This window comes from Pezoporus flaviventris, unplaced genomic scaffold (genome assembly GCF_033815535.1).
Source record: "Pezoporus flaviventris isolate CSIRO_AGI_PZ_B2104156 unplaced genomic scaffold, CSIRO_AGI_Pfla_v1 ptg000020l, whole genome shotgun sequence".
Lineage (NCBI taxonomy): Eukaryota > Metazoa > Chordata > Aves > Psittaciformes > Psittacidae > Pezoporus > Pezoporus flaviventris.
Window position 1 is genome coordinate 3,895,919 of NW_026892568.1, and position 19,380 is coordinate 3,915,298.

Consider the following 19,380-nt stretch of genomic DNA (forward strand, 5'->3'; position numbering starts at 1 on the left):
TCTATATGAGATTCAAGAAAGAAATGCTTCCTTCTCCCACAAATAACAGTAAAAAAAGGAGAATATTTTCTGTTTAAAGAAACTTCAACATACTTGCTTGACGATCTGTAGCTGCTCTGTTAACTGTTTCTCTAAATTCATGGATTCAGATAATTTTTCCTGTTAAAAAAAGAAATTAATAATCAGGTCTGAAATCAGAGAGTTTTTATTCCTAAAACCCAATTAGCTTTTTCACAACTACAGTTAGCAACACTTCAGTTCTATCAATATGTTTCTGTGGCCACTGTGTTTCTAGGCCACAATATAAGTCTGTTATTAATGTTGCATCATCAGAAACACACCTATCCAAAATGTTCTGATGGAAATAATAATCAACAGCATTTACAGAACCTGTGACAAAGCCAAATCTTAATCTAAAAGGCAGTTTTTCAAAGGGTTCATTGATAACTGTTCAAATTTCTTGGGCATTTGAGGATTACTCACTGAACATTCCTGTGAGACAAGTAAAACACACATTTAATTCTGCATCAGGACTTCTTATGTTTCTGGTTGTGAAAAAAGAAATTCAGGAGCATAGCACAACGGGTGTAGCCCAAGTTATTAAGAAACAACAAATGTATTTGTGGCTTTGGGTCTTAGGCATTTTGTAATGTCTGTGAAAATAGGTATTAATTTTGAAAACAGATTAATCTATCCTCCAGTTCTGACTTCTTCCAGAAGTATCAGCAGATGCCAGGGAACTGCAGTTCCCAGGATCACACGTTTCTAAATAAAATTGCTATGCAAATCACTTCTCTAAATTCACTTTTGTTAAAAGTCTGCTTAGACTCATTTCTCTGTGAATCAGATAAAAAATGCCCTAGTATTCAACATAACAAATCAAATTCACCGCCTCCAGAAACATATTGTAAGCAAACAACCTTCAAACATTAGGGCTGTTTGCTTTGCTTTTTTATGTATTCATCAAAAATAGCACATAAAATTCAAAAGAAAAATAGTAAATTACTATATACACTCAAAAAGAAATTAGCCTCTTGAGTAACTCAAAGCAAAGGGAAAGTAAGATTACCTTTAATTTACTCATTTCTTTTAAAGCATCATTTCTCTCTTTCTTAAGTCTTTCCACATCATCTTCCAAAGAATCAGAGGTTACAATCTGTGCATATTTAAATACTAAAGGTTAGAACATGTTTTTAACTGCATCTTCCATAACATCTTCTCTTACAAGGTCGTTAGTAAAATAAGAGGAAAATTTTATTTTTACAATAATTTAAAGCTCTGAAAATACTAAAAATGTTTAAGAAAATTCTGCCCAACTTGCCTTCCAAAACAATAAATACTTTTCCTGTTAAAAAGGATTAATAATATGTTTTTAAAGTATCAAGATTATACCATTTACAGCTCCTGTTTTCTTCAGTATTTTAATAATACATGATTTTATTTTACTATTCCTACACTGAAAATGCTCTTTCTTAAAGTCAACCCTAGAAGAAAGCGATTTTTACTACAGCAGTTGTGGAAATCACTCGACCCAATAACTGTTTATCACTCACACAGGTAGTTGCAATACGTATTCCATTAAGAAACCTCAGTAAATCACTGCTGTCCATACTTACAGCAAATTACAACGTAATCATGTGAATTGCTTTCTGCAAAGTAGGTTGCTTTAAAAAGCTTCACAGGAACTAGGTTATCTTAAAGAACATTGCAATATGGAGCTGTTCTAAATATCTGTCCATGATTTGGAGTAATCTTATATGTAAGAAACTCCAATAGTCTCCTCCCAAAACTAAACACTGTGCAGGCACGCATTTTACCTGTGAATCCAGGAAGCTGGTAATTTCATTGACTCCAGGTGTTGGAGATTTTTGGCCATCATCTGTTGCATTCAATTGCATAGAGCACAGATTCTTTGAAACTTCAATGAAATCTAAAAAACGGGTTAGATTTTGTTGCTGTATTTCACAAGTCGAGTTTTGCAGCAGTATCGCTAAATACAACACACTAAAACCACAATGTAAGGCTACTCTTTTATAAATGCAGCGTCTGCCCTCCATTAGATTTCTATAGGAAAACATGACAATCAGACAGAGCCCTCTGAACAGAAACATTTGGTAATGAATCAGAATATTCAACAAAGACCTTGGGATAAAATATCCCTGAGTCAAGGTGTGAAGGAGAAAACAAAAGGTGGTGTGAAGTTCACATTCCAGTGTCTTTCTTGATACCTGATTTGAAAATCCAGTGTCTTTTTGGGTGGTTAAGTACAGAAGTTATCTTTATATACTAGTGTTTGATGCTGTTTTTCTTAAACTTTAGGAAAAGTGAAATTTCCATCAGTTTTAGCATCAGAACTATCATGTCTCACAGTTTATAAGAAATATTCTTAAATTGTTAGTGTCACCTACCAAAATTGTCATAACCAACAGAAGCGACTCGTTCCCACCAGAATTAGACTTAACTAGAAGAAAAATAATGATGGTCTGCCTTTCTATATGCAATAGTTGAAATGTTCTTGCCTCTCACAAACTAAAGAAGTTAAAGAGCTGTCAGTGTAGTTCCTTCAAGAAGTCCCTTTAATCATGAATACTATCCCAGGTGATTTTTGGAACAATTAACCTATTGTCAAGGCAAAAATGTAGGAATCTGTGAGCACTAATCCCAAGTTTCTCAAGGCTGCTCTTATCAGACAAATTCGTGATTTCCTTCCCCATTACTTAGTTTCAGAATTCCAAGCTTATTTTCATACAGGAGAATAAAAAAAAGCCTCAAAGTATCATTTTAGTTGCAGTAGCAACCCAACACTGACACAGAAGATATTAACGGTTATTATCTATCATCATTTCTATATTCCCACATCTCATTTTTTTCCATGGTAATTAACAAATTATTACCTCCAAAAGACACTGTTCCTTTAGAGTCTTTCTGAAGTTGCTGCCTGAGGGCTTGCTGCTGTTCATCTGTGGGCTGAATCCCAAGATAATTCAACGCCTGGAAGGAGAAAACTTAATTTGGAGGAAAAAAAAGAGAGGACTGGGGATAATGACTGCAGGGACAAGGGGGAGTAATTAAAGAGCTATACTTCAAAGAGCCTTTGTTTCATAGTACACTCTCACTGACAACACTTTTATTCCAGAGACACTCTGTGACTTTTCCTTCTAATTGAGAGATGTTCAGATATTATTTAACCTTGAATACGGATGAGTGTAATAAGCAAACCCCTTTGTCCTTAATAACTGCCTTAAAAATCCTGAGGGATATTCAGATTCCCGGAAGAGTTTCAGTAATTAGATTAACAAAAACAGCAATTTGCCCAATACATAAAATGAGACATCAGTCTGCAACCTAAAAAAACTATTCAAACAGAAAATTTGGTGTATAATTCATACCTTAAACCTTGTCAGCCTAGAAATACGCTCCAGATGTTTTACATGGATCATGAAGGGATAGAAAGGACAACTCAAGAGATTACAAGTATTTACCCTTTCCAGCTTTTCTGCTTTGAGACGAACAGTGGAGTTCCTTCCTTGCAGCTCATAATCATCATTCTGGCTGGGAGCAGTAACTAAGCAGAAAATAATGAACATTAAATAATGATATAGTTGTAACTCTTCCTTTGAAAGATTTGTTCTGAAGATCTGCTTATCAAAAGGATGGCAGCTAAATGCCCATTTGCCACAAATAAATGTTAATATTTAGATTGACTTTTTTCTTAAAGGACATAATTGTAACAAACAAAAAATTTTGAGTATCAATCACTTAAAACTAGTTTTCCCCATCAAAAAGTGACAAGCTGCAAATTAGCAGAAAGAAACCAGAATAACTTTGATTGATCCATCAAGCATATGGCTTACACTTGTGGTATTTTCTCTCAGAGATACACAGTTACTCTGGAAACAGAAGGGGAAACACACTTGTGAATTCTGAGAAAGACCTTCAAGACACACCCTTGGCACAATCAACAGTTCCCAAAAGCGGATCTAGTGATCTGGAAAACACTGTGGAAAGAGAGGGAATGACCTGTTGCCAACTAAGGGCTGTAGCTTAGACTGAATTCCAGTATTTTTTTCCTGGGAAGGAACTCTTTTTACAAGAACTATCATTCATTAAGCCATCATCCATCATCCCCCTCTTCTCTGGTCCTTACAGACTGCATAGTTTTAGCTAGTTGCATTAACAACTCATGCTGCATCTATTTTATTTCCAACATACCCAAATGATTAAGCTGAGGAAAGGAACAGAAGTTAGCAGCACCAAGCAGTTCATGTGCAAGATTTCAGAGTAATGGACTTCTTTGTGTGTGTGCGTGTGTGTGTGCCACAGACTGGTCATGTTTCAAACACACCTATGGATACAACATGAGAAGCAGCACGCTTTGAAATCTTCTGATCACAGACAGCAGGCAAAAGGAGCAGTTAACTATCAATTCCCTCAGATTTTAAATGTGTGGCAATAGAACAAGTTCACTGACTTGTTTTTTTTTTTCAGAAGAAAATGGAATACTCATTTTCATTCATTATTTATAAATATAATGTGTGTCTTAATTATTTCGTTAATGAACTAGAGTGGTACTGAAAACAAAACCAGCATTTGAGAGAACTAAAGGCTCTTGCAGGTTGAGATGCTCTCTAAAGGAACAGAAGGAATCTCATAGAATTTTTTTCCCACTTTCACAGCTATCTGTTTCCAAGCTCAAAGTGATTTACATTCTCCTTCTTTGCCAAAAGCATAAACCAAAACATCTTGAAAATCTCTGACACTAACACCTCTCACATGCTATATTAAATTCTGAAGACAGTGGGCTAGAACCTCAGCTGAATTGGCACACGTCCTTTCAGCTCAGAATGAAACAGCCTTGTGTATGAGTTTGGGCAAGAATTTCTCAAAACTATGCTGATTTTTCTTACAGCACTAAGAAAAAAAATCATCTAAGAGCTACTTTGAGTTTTCAAGGTTATCTTTGAGAGTTTATCCTTGAAAAAGGGCAGCAGGAGAGAGCACATAAGGATGTGCTGTTCGGTAAGACTAAAACTTAAAATGACAAGAAACAGTACAAACAGGAGCTGCAGTACTTCTGCTTTCCACTCTACCAGCTAAGCTCTTCAGATGTGTTAAAGAACTGTGGCCTTCTTGGTCTTTTTAAGCAGCAATGATGCTCCTGTGTATTGCATTATATGAACCCAGAGACTCATATTCTGATTAAAAAAATAGCCCTTTGTCTTGTTGCTCTGATTTAGTTTGTCATGATCAATGTGAAATAAATGTGTGATCATTAAACTCCAGGTGGATTCTACACTACGACTTTTCAGTTTTAAAAGTTCACATTCTGTCAGTTCACCCTCCAAGGAAGGAAGCCAACTGCTCAGATGTGCGATATGGAGACTGCTTCATTTTAAATTAGAATATCTAATACGTGACATGATAAATACAGGTACAATTTAAATAACATCTAGAATCAATCAGATCCTGTATGTTTGTCCTTCCTTTTCTCTGTATGATAAATACAGGTTATGCTTACACACTACTGCCTGAAGCTAAAGAATATAGTTCAGGTATTCATATAGAAATACAGAACAAAATCAGGTCTATTATGGTATGAATTGAGATTCATTATTATATCAGAGGACTGAATTTTCACTGCGTGTAAATACAACACATATTTGTTTCCCAAAGGAATTACAATTGTTCAGTGGTGTTGGGTTTTTTAACCTATATAATAAAAGTGACTATTGTCTTTGTTTAAATGTCATGACTCTTAAATACACACATATGCATTCTACTTGTTATTAATCGAAGAACTGTTACAGAGGCCTGCATGTTATTATCCTTCCAGTATGCTGCCCTGATCAAAAAAGAAGAGCACAAGCAGTATACATCCCCAGAATCTCATCAGATCAAGAAAGCACAGTTTCTATGGCAACCTAATCTTGATCTATATGTGAGTCTTCATTATCTGGTTTCTACTGAGTATATTATCATTACTGCTGTATAGCAAACGTTGTGATCGCTCATTTGGTTTCAGCTGTTTGTTAAAGACAATGGAAGTTGAATTTGACAGAAGCTGCTAAACAATCCATTGATCTCAGTCCTTTATTTAGTACTATAAACCCAGTGCAATATTCCTTTTTTAAAGACTACTGAGTCTCACTCTGTACTATTTTCTCTATGGCAGTTACTGAAGGAAAAATGGGTGGCAGGGAATTAAATCAGCCTTTACCAGTGGCAGACACATCAGTAGGATTGCTGTCTAGAGAAGTAATTGGAGACTGCTCTCCTGTCATGACTCCAGTCTGGATCTGTAAAAGAAAAGCAAAAATCACATAATACCATTTCTAAAGCAGATCACAAGCTGAACTAGAAATACACATTAATGTAAATGAGAGGGAGAGGAAGGAAGACTCGGCGAGAAATAGGGCTGGATAGATCAAAACAGCCCTAGGAGAAAATGGAACGCATAGGCAGGTTGGGAGGTGAGAAGGAATGCTGTTCAATAAAGTTAGATCAGGACCTTATCAAAAGCTGAGTTTGGTTTTGAATATCTTCACAGCTTATGAGAGCACAGTCTCTCTAGGCAACCTGTTTCCGTATCTCAAACAGGAAAGAAAAATGGGCAAGAATTTAAAGTACAAATGTAAGAACAACTGAGGATGACCTGCTCTGACCTTATGTTTGACATGAGGCATTTATTCTTTCTTGTTCAAAGACAATAGTTTAAAAAAATACAAAAAATGAATTATTTTTTTTTAAATTGAAATAATAGTTTTTAAACCTTCTTTCTTATGGTCAACATTATTTCTTTACACTAACAGTGTATGAGCTCTATGAATTAAAACACCTGCTGCTTAGCCGAAAGAAAGGGAATAAACCAGAACTCTGAATTTAAGTAAAAAAAGAATCACAGAGGAAGTGTAACTTGTGAGCTCATGTTGTACTCACATATGTGAAGTGATCAGAGAGTACTTTACCTCCGAAATATATAACAATACGTACACCTAATTCTGAAACTTTACTCCTCCAAAGTGAGGAGAACTTTGTACCTAAGAACACAGTTGATGCTTATTTTATTTGATTTGTTTTCTTACCACAAGTCAAGTCATACTCTTAATCCTCTCATCAGTGTGTTTTACTCTACTGTTACACAACATGTTTTCTGGAAAAGTCTTGATGACTGCCAGGAAAAAGAGCCAGTCATTCTTTTACTGGATGGAAACTGAGTTAAAACAACCCTATACTGAAATTCCAGTGAAATTAGGAAAAAACAACCATTTGCTCACTTTATACTAAGAGGAGTAGTACGTATACTCACCACATTTGGAATGAATGTGGAAACAAGCTTCCCATTAGGAGATGCAAGAGAACTAAGTAGTGCAGCCTGTTGGTCTCCATATGCTATAGAAGATGTTAAGAGGCTGGAAGGACGCTGCAGACTCTCTGAATAACTGGGAATATTTTTTTGCCTAATAAAAGCTATCTCCCAAAAACTTTCAGACCTAAAATTAAAATCAAGAAAGTTTCAGCACATTGTTGCTATCCTAATAATAATAATCCTAATGTAGGATTCTACATTACTCTTGCAAAAACCACGTTTTCCCAAGCACCATGTATGCTTTAACTATTTTTCTAAAAGGATGTTTTATTCCTCATCATTAAAAAGGCAAATACTGTGGCTTTGGGTTTTTTCTTTTGAAAGGAATTAATTGTGTACAGTTCTGGTGTCCTCAACATAAAAAGGACATGGAACGGTTGGAACAAGTCCAGAGAAGGGCCACGAGGATGATCAGGAGCACCTCCTGTAGGAAGACAGGCTGATAAAGTTGTGGCTGTTCAGCCTGGAGAAGAGAAGGCTGCGTGGAGATCTCATAGCAGCCTTCCAGTATCTGAAGGGGGCCTACAGGGATGCTGGGGAGGGACTCTTTATTAGGGACTGTAGTGATAGGACAAGGGGTAACGGGTTAAAACTTAAACAGGGGAAGTTTAGATTGGATATAAGGAAGAAGTTCTTTACTGTAAGGGTGGTGAGGCACTGGAATAGGGTGCCCAGGGAGGCTGTGAATGCTCCATCCCTGGCAGTGTTCAAGGCCAGGCTGGACAGAGCCTTGGGTGACATGGTTTAGTGTGAGGTGTCCCTGCCCATGGCAGGGGGGATTGGAACTTGATGATCTTAAGTTCCTTTCCAACCCTAACTATTCTATGATTCTATGAAAGCGTCATAATAGCACCGGTCTAAAAGACACATTTCTGTCTTTTTCTAGGAAATAATATTGCAATTGAATAGCTTAAAAGAATTAATATCCCTTCCATTACCTCCAATGAGAAGATATTTCCCATTAATCTGACCATAAATGTCAAACAATAACCATTTTGGTGAGCTGATTTAGAGGGTTACCAGATACCTCATCTTTGTTCTGTTGATTATACTTTTTGCCTCTTCATAGGAGACACCAATCATTGACTCTTTGTTTATAGATACCAGTTGATCTCCTGGCTTCAATCGTCCATCCTAACATAACAAATAAAAAAGAAAACCCACAACATTTCTATTAACTGCTAACACTCTAAAAAGAACTGTATAATCATAGCAGTTTACCTTATTCCTTTGGATCGGTTAAGAAAATAACTAGCAAGAACAGCTATATGTTTTGCCTGCCAATCTTCCAGAAATAAACAGATCAAATGATCATCTAATCACCATGATAGCAGTCATTAGAAAAGTTCATCAGACAGAATGGATCTCAGGTAGTGTGTAAAGAAGAAATTTGGATCCAGACGCATGTTTCTGTTAAACAAACCAACCACAGGTAGTAATTTTTCCAGCAAGGAGTACCAACCCATCTGACTACAGGAAGGTTCTTTCCTAATTCATTCAGTTGTGACCTGGATTAATTTGTATTTCAAAACCAAATGTTCTTGGCTAAATACGGGACTCTTCAGGCACTTACTAGCCATATTCATCTTGATGAGAAAACAGATTATTCTATTAGAAATTTACCAGTCAAAAATGCAACAGAAATAATATTGACTTTGTGTTTCCGTTGAATTCATTGCAAACATCTCACAACACAGTAACATATCACATTCCGCTCTTGGAGACTGTAAGACAAGACTTCAAGCACGTGAGGCTAGATATCTCACTATGATAAAGCCTTCTTTACTCACATTTTAAAAGAAGCATCAATAACTTCACTGAAAATTCATGTAATTCACCTACGGTTAGAGTTAGTTGGGACATTTGTCTAATACACATCAAATTACAAATAACATGTCTGTGTTCTTCAGCTCCTAACAAATTGACCACAGAATCAATCTGACCATATGATACAAACTGCTCACAGATAAAACACCCTTCCAAAACCAATATAATTTTATAAATTTAATACCCACATAGCATGATTTTAGCTGTGTTATTTCAAACCTATGGTAGCACTTTACTACTCTTTTTTTGTCACTGTTTTGGTTTTGATGAAAGAAAATGTAGATCTTCTCTTTCACTTGCCTCCAGCCTATTCAAATATATCCATTTCAATGCTGCCCTCATGTGGCACACATTTAAAATATGCCTGCTACTTGGGTTTCTCAAACAGGATAACCTGGATTGGGAAATTACCTCTACTCCTGCTAATATCAGAACCTACTGCAAATTCATGTCTCAGTCAGATTATGTGTGATAGGCTTTAAATTACATGTTTACAACGAGAAAAAATGTTCTGGAAACCCTAATGAAATAGGAGAAAAGAAGAATGATCACCATTTATCTACTAAAAGTCTGAAGAAACTGCATTTTTTCCTTCCATTTTGGCATTTTAGGATTAATCTTCATCTACACAAATGCAGTCACAAATAGTTATAGACTTTTAGGGCAAAACTCATTGCCTCTGAAATTAACTCGCACCTTCTTGCTTGGCAAGAGGCAAAAACTGGTTATCTACACATCAAATAACCGTAATAACTCAGGATGCAAAAGGAGATGCTTGGGTAAACATTTGTATGTACTTGAAACAAACAACCATTTGTTCATCAAAACTGACAAGCCCTCTTGATTTACATATTGCATTTGTCATATATGAAAAGTAACCAGGACTGATTCATACATTTTATTAGTCTGTCCTATTTTTCCTCCTGCTTTGCCTACACAAAGCTTTCAAACTGCAAGGATCCAGCTAAATGAAGTCTAAGGGAAAAGTGATTTTTTGAATACCAAAAACCAAGAGAAGAAATGCAATCTGTAGCTTTGCCCCATCCTTGCTGATTTACTTTGCATCATGCAACCTCTTATAGAAGTTGGTTTCTACTTTCTCATATGTAAACTGGGGAATAAGATCCTCGTTTACCCCAAATGAACTCATGAATAATTGTCATGGCCGTGTAACCATGATACAGTGCAATGAGATAACTCTGTTTAAAGAGAAAGCAAAGAGCAACATAAATTTTGTATTTAAAATATATCTGCATACATAAAACCCACTGAAGTTGGTACTAAATGAAGGCAAAAATAGAGGTGACTGAAGGGGAGGGAGTGAAAAAAGGCCTTTACCTTGTGACAATCACCACCAGGGATAACTTCTTGAATATATACCAAAGGTCCTTCATTTCTGTTAATTCCTCCTACAATATTCAAACCTAGGCTTGTTCCTTTGCAAACAGAGATCATTTGAAATGCACTATCGCTACAAAGAGAAAGAAAAGTAGAATTACTTCACAGAACCACATACTCAATAGAGACTCAAGTGATGCAGTATCTTTATCTTACTGATTTCACAAATACGTATTACAGCAACTAATACAAACAGTGGACATGATCTCCATGTTCAAACATTGCTCTGCCTCTTTACTACAAAATCAACAGCCACAATTCTGGCAATTACAGAAAGAATTAATAGGTTATTTTACAAGGCTAAAAGCTCCTCTCTACTGTATGTATCTACTGTATATATCCAAGGCTTGTGGGACTACCTGGGTGCACACACACCAGAAGAATCAATTCATTAGAAGTCAAAAGTCAACCTGATTAATCTATTTCTAAAGCAATAAATAAATGAGAATAATAACTTATGAAAAGTGAAATTTGCAGTATCAATGGTATTGCAAATTATAGGAGTTAAGAAATGAATCAACACAACTGAATACTTAGTGCTCAACCCAAACGTTTCCTGACCAACCAAATACAACATTTTCTACAGTTCATACAAGAGTTAGGTTTGGAGATTACTTTGCAAGCTTTGGGAATGGTGCTGGGCCATAATTATTTCTGCTGCTGGTCGTGACATTATCCTTCGGATGCAGCTGAGGGCTCTGTGACCTTGAGGATGACCCAGAAGAAGGGCTGTCATTAGATTTTGCTTAAAAAAAAGAAGAAATAATGAAAAAAGAAATTAAAGCACACATTAGGAAAAAAGAACACAATTTCAACTCACAGAAGGAAGCTCAGTAGGACTATTTTTATATTAGGAAACACAAACTGTAAGCAATCTGACAACCAAGAGACAGATTAAGTCTAAACAGCGTAAGAATTGTGAATCACCCAGGCTTACCTCTTCAGAACATAGCACCTGATGGGTTTTTCAAACTGGGTGCAAAAGCCATTAAATAGATTTGAACTGACTTCCCTAAAGAACAATCATAGAATCATAGAATAATACAATAGTTAGGGTTGGAAAGGACCTTAAGATCATCTAGTTCCAACCCCCCTGCCATGGGCAGGGACACCTTACGCTAAATCAATTATGCTACACATATATATTGATATGTTGAAACTCAGGCTATATAAAGGCATCCTAATTAGGCAACAATTCCACAAGGATTAGAATTCATGGTATTGTAGCTCAAATTTTTATTAGTACTTTGAAATGTGCAAACACCAAATACTTTTCATGCTGCTCATTAATTAAACTTGCTGAAAGTAGGCAGTACTGTATTTATTTTAAGAGTCGAGCAAACTGACACTGAAACCCCACAAGGTGCATGCTTAGAGTACAAACTGAATATTAATGGCTAAATAAACGTGTGTGTTTTGCCTGATTTGCAGTCACTTCCTTCAATATATCCTCCCCCCCGAGATGAAAAGAGTTTTAAGCGCAGGTTTCTACTCCAGCGAAGCAGGACCACTGTCCTACAGGATTACGTCAGGTTGGGAAGCAATCGCTCACCAGATAATGGTTGGGTTGGAGAACTTCTGGCTGAGTTGATGTCACTGTGAGAGCCGTACTTATCCATCAGGTCATGAAATTCCTTCCTGTGGCAATAAAACGATACTCTGCAGGTTTAAATGCACCCTTTGAAACCTCCTACTGTTTCTACTGGACAGTTTCCCTTCCTCAGAGAAGGCAGCTCAACCTCAACTGAAAGAAGAAAGCCCTATCGAGTATTCAGAAGGGGCAAGGAAAAGTTGCTGTGATACAGAAGGCTAAGGGTGGAATAGCAGCCGACTGTGAATGAAATGGACTATTGGTAGAAAAGCTTAATTATTACCCCCGATTTCAAAACTTTTAAAACTTCTAGTTCAAGTCAACAACAGATAATAGGACAGTGATATACTTAGGTCCAAACCAAGTTATTACTATTAGAAGCCATCACATAATATACCTATAGCATATGAATATGCTTAAAGAATGCTTTTAGTTTAACTACACTAAACAGGAACCCAGCAGAGGCTGGCAAACAGAGATGTAGCACCTCAAAAAAAAGACAGAAAATATACATTCATTGGTTATTCAAGAATGAGTAAAACGGATGCAAATTTTTAACTTCTCTTTAGCTTTCTCAGGAATACACAGTCTGAGGTAGATCTCATTACATATTAAATACTGTGTGCGCCTGGGCTTTGCTTATCTTTTTCATTATGAAACCTGTTTTTACATCCCTAACTGATGAAATAAAGGGAAATTCTTGGTTAGAGGCACTGTGGAAAAAACAGTGATAAAGAACAAAAGGAGAAGTTCTTTGCTGAAACCAATCCTATTGTAAGAAATGCGCAGGACAAGATGTGCATCCCGTACCACATGTATTGAAGAGAAAACAAACCCTCTTGGTTAATCTGGGTGCAGCTTAATTTAGAGAAGTTTATAATCTGAGCTATGGTTACCCCAGTGATAAGAGATTATTAAAAAAAAGAGATAATAAAGAATGATGGGAGCCAGAAACATCAGCAAATTAATACCGTAGAATTAAAGAGAGAACATAAATTAACTGATTGCTGGGAACATAATTCCCAAGTAATTCCAGTGACTGCAGAGGGCTGCTCGTATCTGCTGGATGCATTAAAGACAAAATTTATTAAACTAATGCCAGAGGCAGGGAGCCGCCATAAACGCAGCTGAGTGTAAATCAAACAAGCTTTTAGCACAGGATTTACAGTCACAAGGAATTAATCCACAGGTGCCTGAGTGAGGACTGAGCGCAGTGACATCTTCTGCACAGGCCATTGGGCACACACCAGAACAGGAAAAGGACTGAGAGATTTGAATTATTCAAGGACTTTGGAGGAACTAGGTCAGTATGCTTGAGATAAAAGCAGATTAAGAGTGGACCTCACATATATCTAGGCAGTCTGAAAAAATAAGGAGAGGTCAGAGGTTACAGAGGGATTTAAATGTCTGGCAAATACAAAATATACAAGCGCAGGAAGAGGAAGCTTAAATTGGGCAAAAGGCTAAAGGAATTTAGAGAAAATTCCTTTATGAAGAGATTAGTCTGTAAATGGAACATCCCAGGAAAGGCAAATAACAGCAGGTACTCTTGCAATGATTATCAAATATGGTTACATAACAGCCATCTCCTCCGGAGATTTGAGGGGATAGAGACCTGGATCCTGCCATTTCTGACGATTTGCTGCCAATATTGCTTTATGTGCTTAACTTTAAAGGGCAAGATTAAAGCAATATTTAACACAAATGTCCTTACAATGGATGTATTTTCGACTACCTACTGCACTGAGCAGTTTAACCTACTTACCCGAGCTAATTCAAAGGCTCATGAAAGACTAAAAAGTAAACTTCTGGGGTGAAACAACGTCTAAATCCGTCTTTTTTCAGGAGGCAAGACCAGCTTAAACCACGCAGTCTTGTGGCACTGCAGGTCTAATGGGTTCCTCGATTCTTTGTGAGAAGTATAAAATAAAATTATCACAGCAAATGATTTTTAATGGCATTAGCTGGTAACATAACATTTCAATCCTCTTCATTAAGCTGAAATTGGCCTGAGCTTGCTACTTTAATTGATGCAAATGGTCTCAGAATGAATTGGTATCAAATCCTAACACAGAAAAATGGGACATGTGGTGTGATTTTGTGATTAAACTAATCTGAAAGAAAAACACATGCAAGCCCACCCCCCCAACCTTAAATGTAGCTCTGGCTTTTAATTAGCTCTGAGGTTAAAGCAATGGTTTATCTTTTCTTACTTTGCTTCTTCATCTCTAGCAACCAGCAGAGACATGTGGTTAGACGCTGATGCTGTTCGCAAGATGTCAACAGCCCTAAAAGGGGGGAAAAAGCCAAATAAATAAAGCAGGGTGCTGGCAAGAAGTCCAGGTGAGTAATGCTAAAAGAGCAGGAGAATGGACAAACTGTTAGTGCAGTTATCATTTTCACTGCCAGAAACAGAGAGAAATGCTTGCCAGCAGCACAACCCAAATGAAGCATTGGAGAACTGTGGTGAGTCTGTGCCAGGAATAAACTGGGATTGCCCTCTCTTCCCCTTCCCTTTTGTTCTCATCTGTCCTTGGTCCATCCTGCTGCCTTCCTGGAATTCCTTCTGGATTAACAGCCTGCACCAGAGGAGAACATCTGCTCAGGTACTGCCCTAAGCAATAGTTACTGGAATTTCTCTCTGAATTTTTTACCTATGTCTTCAGCTAAGCTGTGCTGATCCCTGGTGATCCAGCTACAGAAACCATCCAACACGTTCTACAGGTTTTCCTGAACAGTTTCTCCTTCATTACTAACAATGATACTTGTTGGCTGCCTCATTCACATTCACCAGCACTGAACCAACAGATAGTTATACAAATATTTTAACAACTTAATGTATTTTAATGTTATTTTCACATACATTCTGTAATCTATGTCATTAAGAAACTATCTTATTCTGTCATTATAAAAGCTTATAAAACAAATCCAAGGTAGTTTCGCTGAATTAGATTTATAGGATAAATTAATTGCTAGTTGAACCCCAAGGAACTCGGTGTGCTCTATGAAATCAGTGCTCAATTATGGCCAAAAAAATCCACATATAATATTCCAAGATCCAATAAACATTTAGGAATCGGAATAAACATACCTTTCATTGGTTACTCCAATTAAGTTTTCTCCATTGACATCCAAAATCAGGTCGCCAGTGAGCAAACGGCCTTGTAAAGAAATCAACAGTAATGCATGAATCAATAGGAAAACGGTAAACATATTATATCACAGTAATAAAACAGGGACTTTCCTTTCAATTTTATGTGACCTAATGCAATAAACAACGTCACATTTACTGTACAATGTACAACCTTATTACTTGTAGCAGATCAGGTTCAGATCCTAATTAATCTAGGTTACTGTGATAAGACTAGTAACTATCAATCATTTGTACTAATCACAGCATAGTCACTGAAAATAAATGTTATTTAGCTCTTTGTATTATTTACACTTGTGGGACTAGAATTTACATTTCACTGCTTAACACAGATGTAAGCACATATGAATGCATTAACATTTTATACATCCATAAAGATACCTACAAGATGTTTTTAGAACCAATTTTATTTGTAACCACCTGTAAATCTCAAGCTCAGGAACATCCACTTTTGAAGTAGATATAGATTATTTTAAATGATCATTGTGCACAAGGCCAGCTGGAATCTCAAAACCCCCATATACAGACCTATGACAGAAGTACAGTCTGTACTAACAACTTTATTACTGCAAACTCTGCCTAGTATAATTTCTTCTGAACATCTTAACCGCCATTAAAAAAATAAATAGCCAGAACTTATTAAAAATCACTAGCTTTATAAAGGAAACACTACTCTTATACTTTAGGAATTAAAAGGCCAGAATCTCAGTGCTCATTTAGCAGTGCTGACATTGCCAATTGCTTTCACACCAGCCAACTCGAGATCTCAACACGTTTTCAAGAACTGACAGTATTAAAATCTTCTCCCATGAAGGGTCCAAATTTTGTTTCTCCATTTTAAAGTAAGCCAAAGCATCGTGAACTCTGACTAAATCCTACTTTAAATACCATTATCCACGAAGTAAAACAAAGATGACTTCTTCTGACAGCTTTTCATATCCCTTATAATATATATAATAAAACCTTTAAAATTACTTACTGTCTACAGCAGCAACTCCTCCAGGTAGAATTCTCTTTATGAAAATCCCATAATCTTCTGCTGTTTGTGCCCGATAACCTCCAATAATTTTAACTCCTGCAGAAGAAACAAATGAAACAAGCAGGAAATTGGTTATTCCACCACTGCCCTGAATGGATTTACAGCCAAATTCATAAAAGCTAGACAAATGAAATTTCCACTAATGACAGTGTGAACTGGAAAACCTCACCAGGTGTTTTTATATTTGGTTTACCCTGAATCAAGAGAATGTGGAATGTGATTACCTAATCCATTTTGACAGTCAGAAAAAGAAATGCGGTGCACAGCTCGATTGATTCCATGAGGGCCCATGATAGTCCTAAGGAATAAAATGAAATCCATTAAATCCCTCTGCAGCATCCCTTCTTTCCCCAGTGAAAAATCAGTCTCCTCACAGCTAATATTAGATGGCAAGGTAAAACGAAGTACACGTACTTTAATTCCTCTTCCCCCAAAGCATTTCAGGCTGAATGATGAATTCCACTTTCTTTATAATAAAAGGATTATAATTACAGAGGAACAAAATCCCACAGTCTGGATCAGCTTAGCTTTTGGGCAAAACCCCCATATCATAACATCTTAGATCAGGTAATGAATACTGACCCAAAACCACAGTGAGGACAGTGTATACAAAAATGTTTTCTAAGATATCTAACATAGAACTTTGAGGTGAAATTTTCTAAAGGCAGACAAGTATTCTGGAGGTAGCTGATAATGCTGAAAAATTAAGGAAGGATTAAGAGTTCTGAAGCCCACACTTACAGTTCCATCAGAGACACCATCAGCATCAGCTCTGAGAATGCAAAGAGTCAAGAACTCCTATAAATCCAGGTTACCCATTACCAATTTTATTTTAATTTAGATGAATGATCATTAATAATCCAAGTGTCTTTTTTACCCAGCTCCTTTGTCCTCTCACTTTGGAGTAGTCTCACCAGATCCCTTCCAGAAAAAAGCAGAAGCACCACTTAGGTTTTTCTGCTTTGACCTACATATTGGTCTATATTAGGTAGGGAGTTGCATTTTCTAGAGCATAATGTTGAAGTGAAATGGAACAACCAGAAATCATTAGCAGAGGGGAAAAGAAGATCACAGTGGAGGACAGTGACCCAAATCCTCCCATGCTACCAAATCCAGCACATGGCCTGAACTCTGTGCCTGAAACTGGGGATTTCTGCGAACCCACAGTACATGGCATTAAACAGTGCCATGCCAGAGGGAAGAGAGAATTCCAGAAGGTCCAGATGTTCCTAAATTCTAGCCCCAGGCAGGAGATCCAGCTTCTGAACAACGTACATAATTCTTTCTGGCTTTGTGTAAGAAAACGGGATGAGATTTTTATCAAGGGATAAGCACTTGCTCTGAAAAGCAAGAATTTGTTCCACAACCTCAAATTCCCAAGTATTTGCAGAATTAGCCCTTCCTTTAGAAATGCTGGCCGTAAGAATGGACCTAATAATTCAGCCTTAGAAACACAGAAACAGGAAGGCTGTGCTTCAAACACCCACCTTCACTGCAGTATCTCTTGAAGTGTCTGTTTCACAGGCTAAAAGGAACTGATGACACCCAGTTAGGTATTTGGGCACTGACAAGACTGCACATGACCTTGCCCCTATTTGACAGACATAAAGTATACTTTCTAAGGCTAAAAGTGATTCAAACTGCTTTTACTTAATCACAGTCTGAAAGAAATAAATCCTTAAAACTGCTATTTCTCTAACAGAACTTTGCTGATACGATTACTCCTACAACAGCAGAGTACTTTGAATTCCTACCTAGTATTGTCACTTCAATTATCCCATGAATTTAAACTGTTTTGAAGCTAAAAGGCAACACACTAGTCATGCCCTTTACAGGTCTGTCCTGATTTGTACCCACCTTTGAAAACTTAAACAAGGTACTATGATCTTTAAAACAGACAGACAATTATTCTGGTTTTCTGTGTCTTGCCTTTTGCTACTCCTATTCTGTTCCTGGCTCTGCCACCCTCTCAGCAGTTCTCACATAGTGGCTTTTAGTACAATAAAAAAGCAAGAACAAATGTTATTCCAACCTCACACAGAAGTTTACTTCAGTAAAGCCTGAAAAGATCAAATCTCAGACTTGAAAGTTCAGAGTTCACCAGGAATCACAGAACCTACCTATATGCAACCAGGCAGCATGACTGTATAAATATGATCTAATCTAGGCACAGAACACTTCAGAAAGGATCCACATTTCTAGAAATAACAGGAAATACTTTCAAAAGACACATCATAACCACAGACAAAGAGGATACAGAGAGTATACAAACTGCTAATTCACAACGGAGAGGAGTAAGATATCTCTGAACTAGTGAAATTGTCATGATTTCACACCACACAGAATTAAAAAGAACTGACACTTTGACCAGACACCTTTACAAAACATTCAGTTTGTATTTATGCTTTAAAGATTAAATCCCTTCAATACACGTGGTTTAAAGTAACTTTATCACATAAAAGACAAGGATCTTCAAGCGCCCCAAATTTGTTTAGCATACTGCCTCTTGCTGACTTCTGGTGTTAGTTTTGAATCCCATATAATGTAAGAGATGGATCTTCAAATTAAACAATCGGATGTCACGGCTCATGCCTTGAGAACTCATGCAAAACCACTTGTAAGCAAGGGTTTAGCACACAGAAAACACGAGACAACACATCAAACAAACAAGCAATGCTCCATAATATTTAACCGTGTAACACTAAAATATACTAAACTCAATGCTCTGACAGAAGTTCTGCGATGCTGATAGACTGGGCTAGTATCCTTTTGTGTAGATGGTCTATTAAAGGCAATTAAAATGAAACCTTTTATACTGTTTCCGGCTAGTTTTTAGCAGCATACACAAGGAAGTTCACAGCTTTATGTTTTGTATGTTCTAGAGCCTTAGCAGAATATACAGCTGTGCACATTCCTCTGATCTGTATTTCACCTTATTAGTCATTTTTGTGTACAGACAAACTATTTACCTAGGTTTACCAATGGATGAATAATACCCTTCCCTCTCA

General features: G+C 36.9%; 1 protein-coding gene across 5 annotated transcripts in view; it reads right to left on the reverse strand.

Moving 5' to 3' along the window:
- Positions 1-19,380, reverse strand: part of STXBP4 (syntaxin binding protein 4) — a 66,211-nt gene that overhangs the window by 42,746 nt on the left and 4,085 nt on the right. For all 5 annotated transcript variants that reach the window (XM_061455397.1, XM_061455400.1, XM_061455395.1 and 2 more), the window contains exons 2-16: positions 16,597-16,670; positions 16,313-16,408; positions 15,274-15,343; positions 14,396-14,470; positions 12,144-12,229; positions 11,207-11,336; positions 10,532-10,664; positions 8,394-8,500; positions 7,307-7,490; positions 6,218-6,296; positions 3,483-3,565; positions 2,895-2,991; positions 1,818-1,930; positions 1,070-1,156; positions 94-159 (exon numbers count right to left, since the gene is read on the reverse strand). In XM_061455397.1, coding sequence (XP_061311381.1) covers positions 94-159; positions 1,070-1,156; positions 1,818-1,930; positions 2,895-2,991; positions 3,483-3,565; positions 6,218-6,296; positions 7,307-7,490; positions 8,394-8,500; positions 10,532-10,664; positions 11,207-11,336; positions 12,144-12,229; positions 14,396-14,470; positions 15,274-15,343; positions 16,313-16,408; positions 16,597-16,670 — 1,480 coding nt within the window. The remainder of the gene's footprint in view (positions 1-93; positions 160-1,069; positions 1,157-1,817; positions 1,931-2,894; positions 2,992-3,482; positions 3,566-6,217; positions 6,297-7,306; positions 7,491-8,393; positions 8,501-10,531; positions 10,665-11,206; positions 11,337-12,143; positions 12,230-14,395; positions 14,471-15,273; positions 15,344-16,312; positions 16,409-16,596; positions 16,671-19,380) is intronic.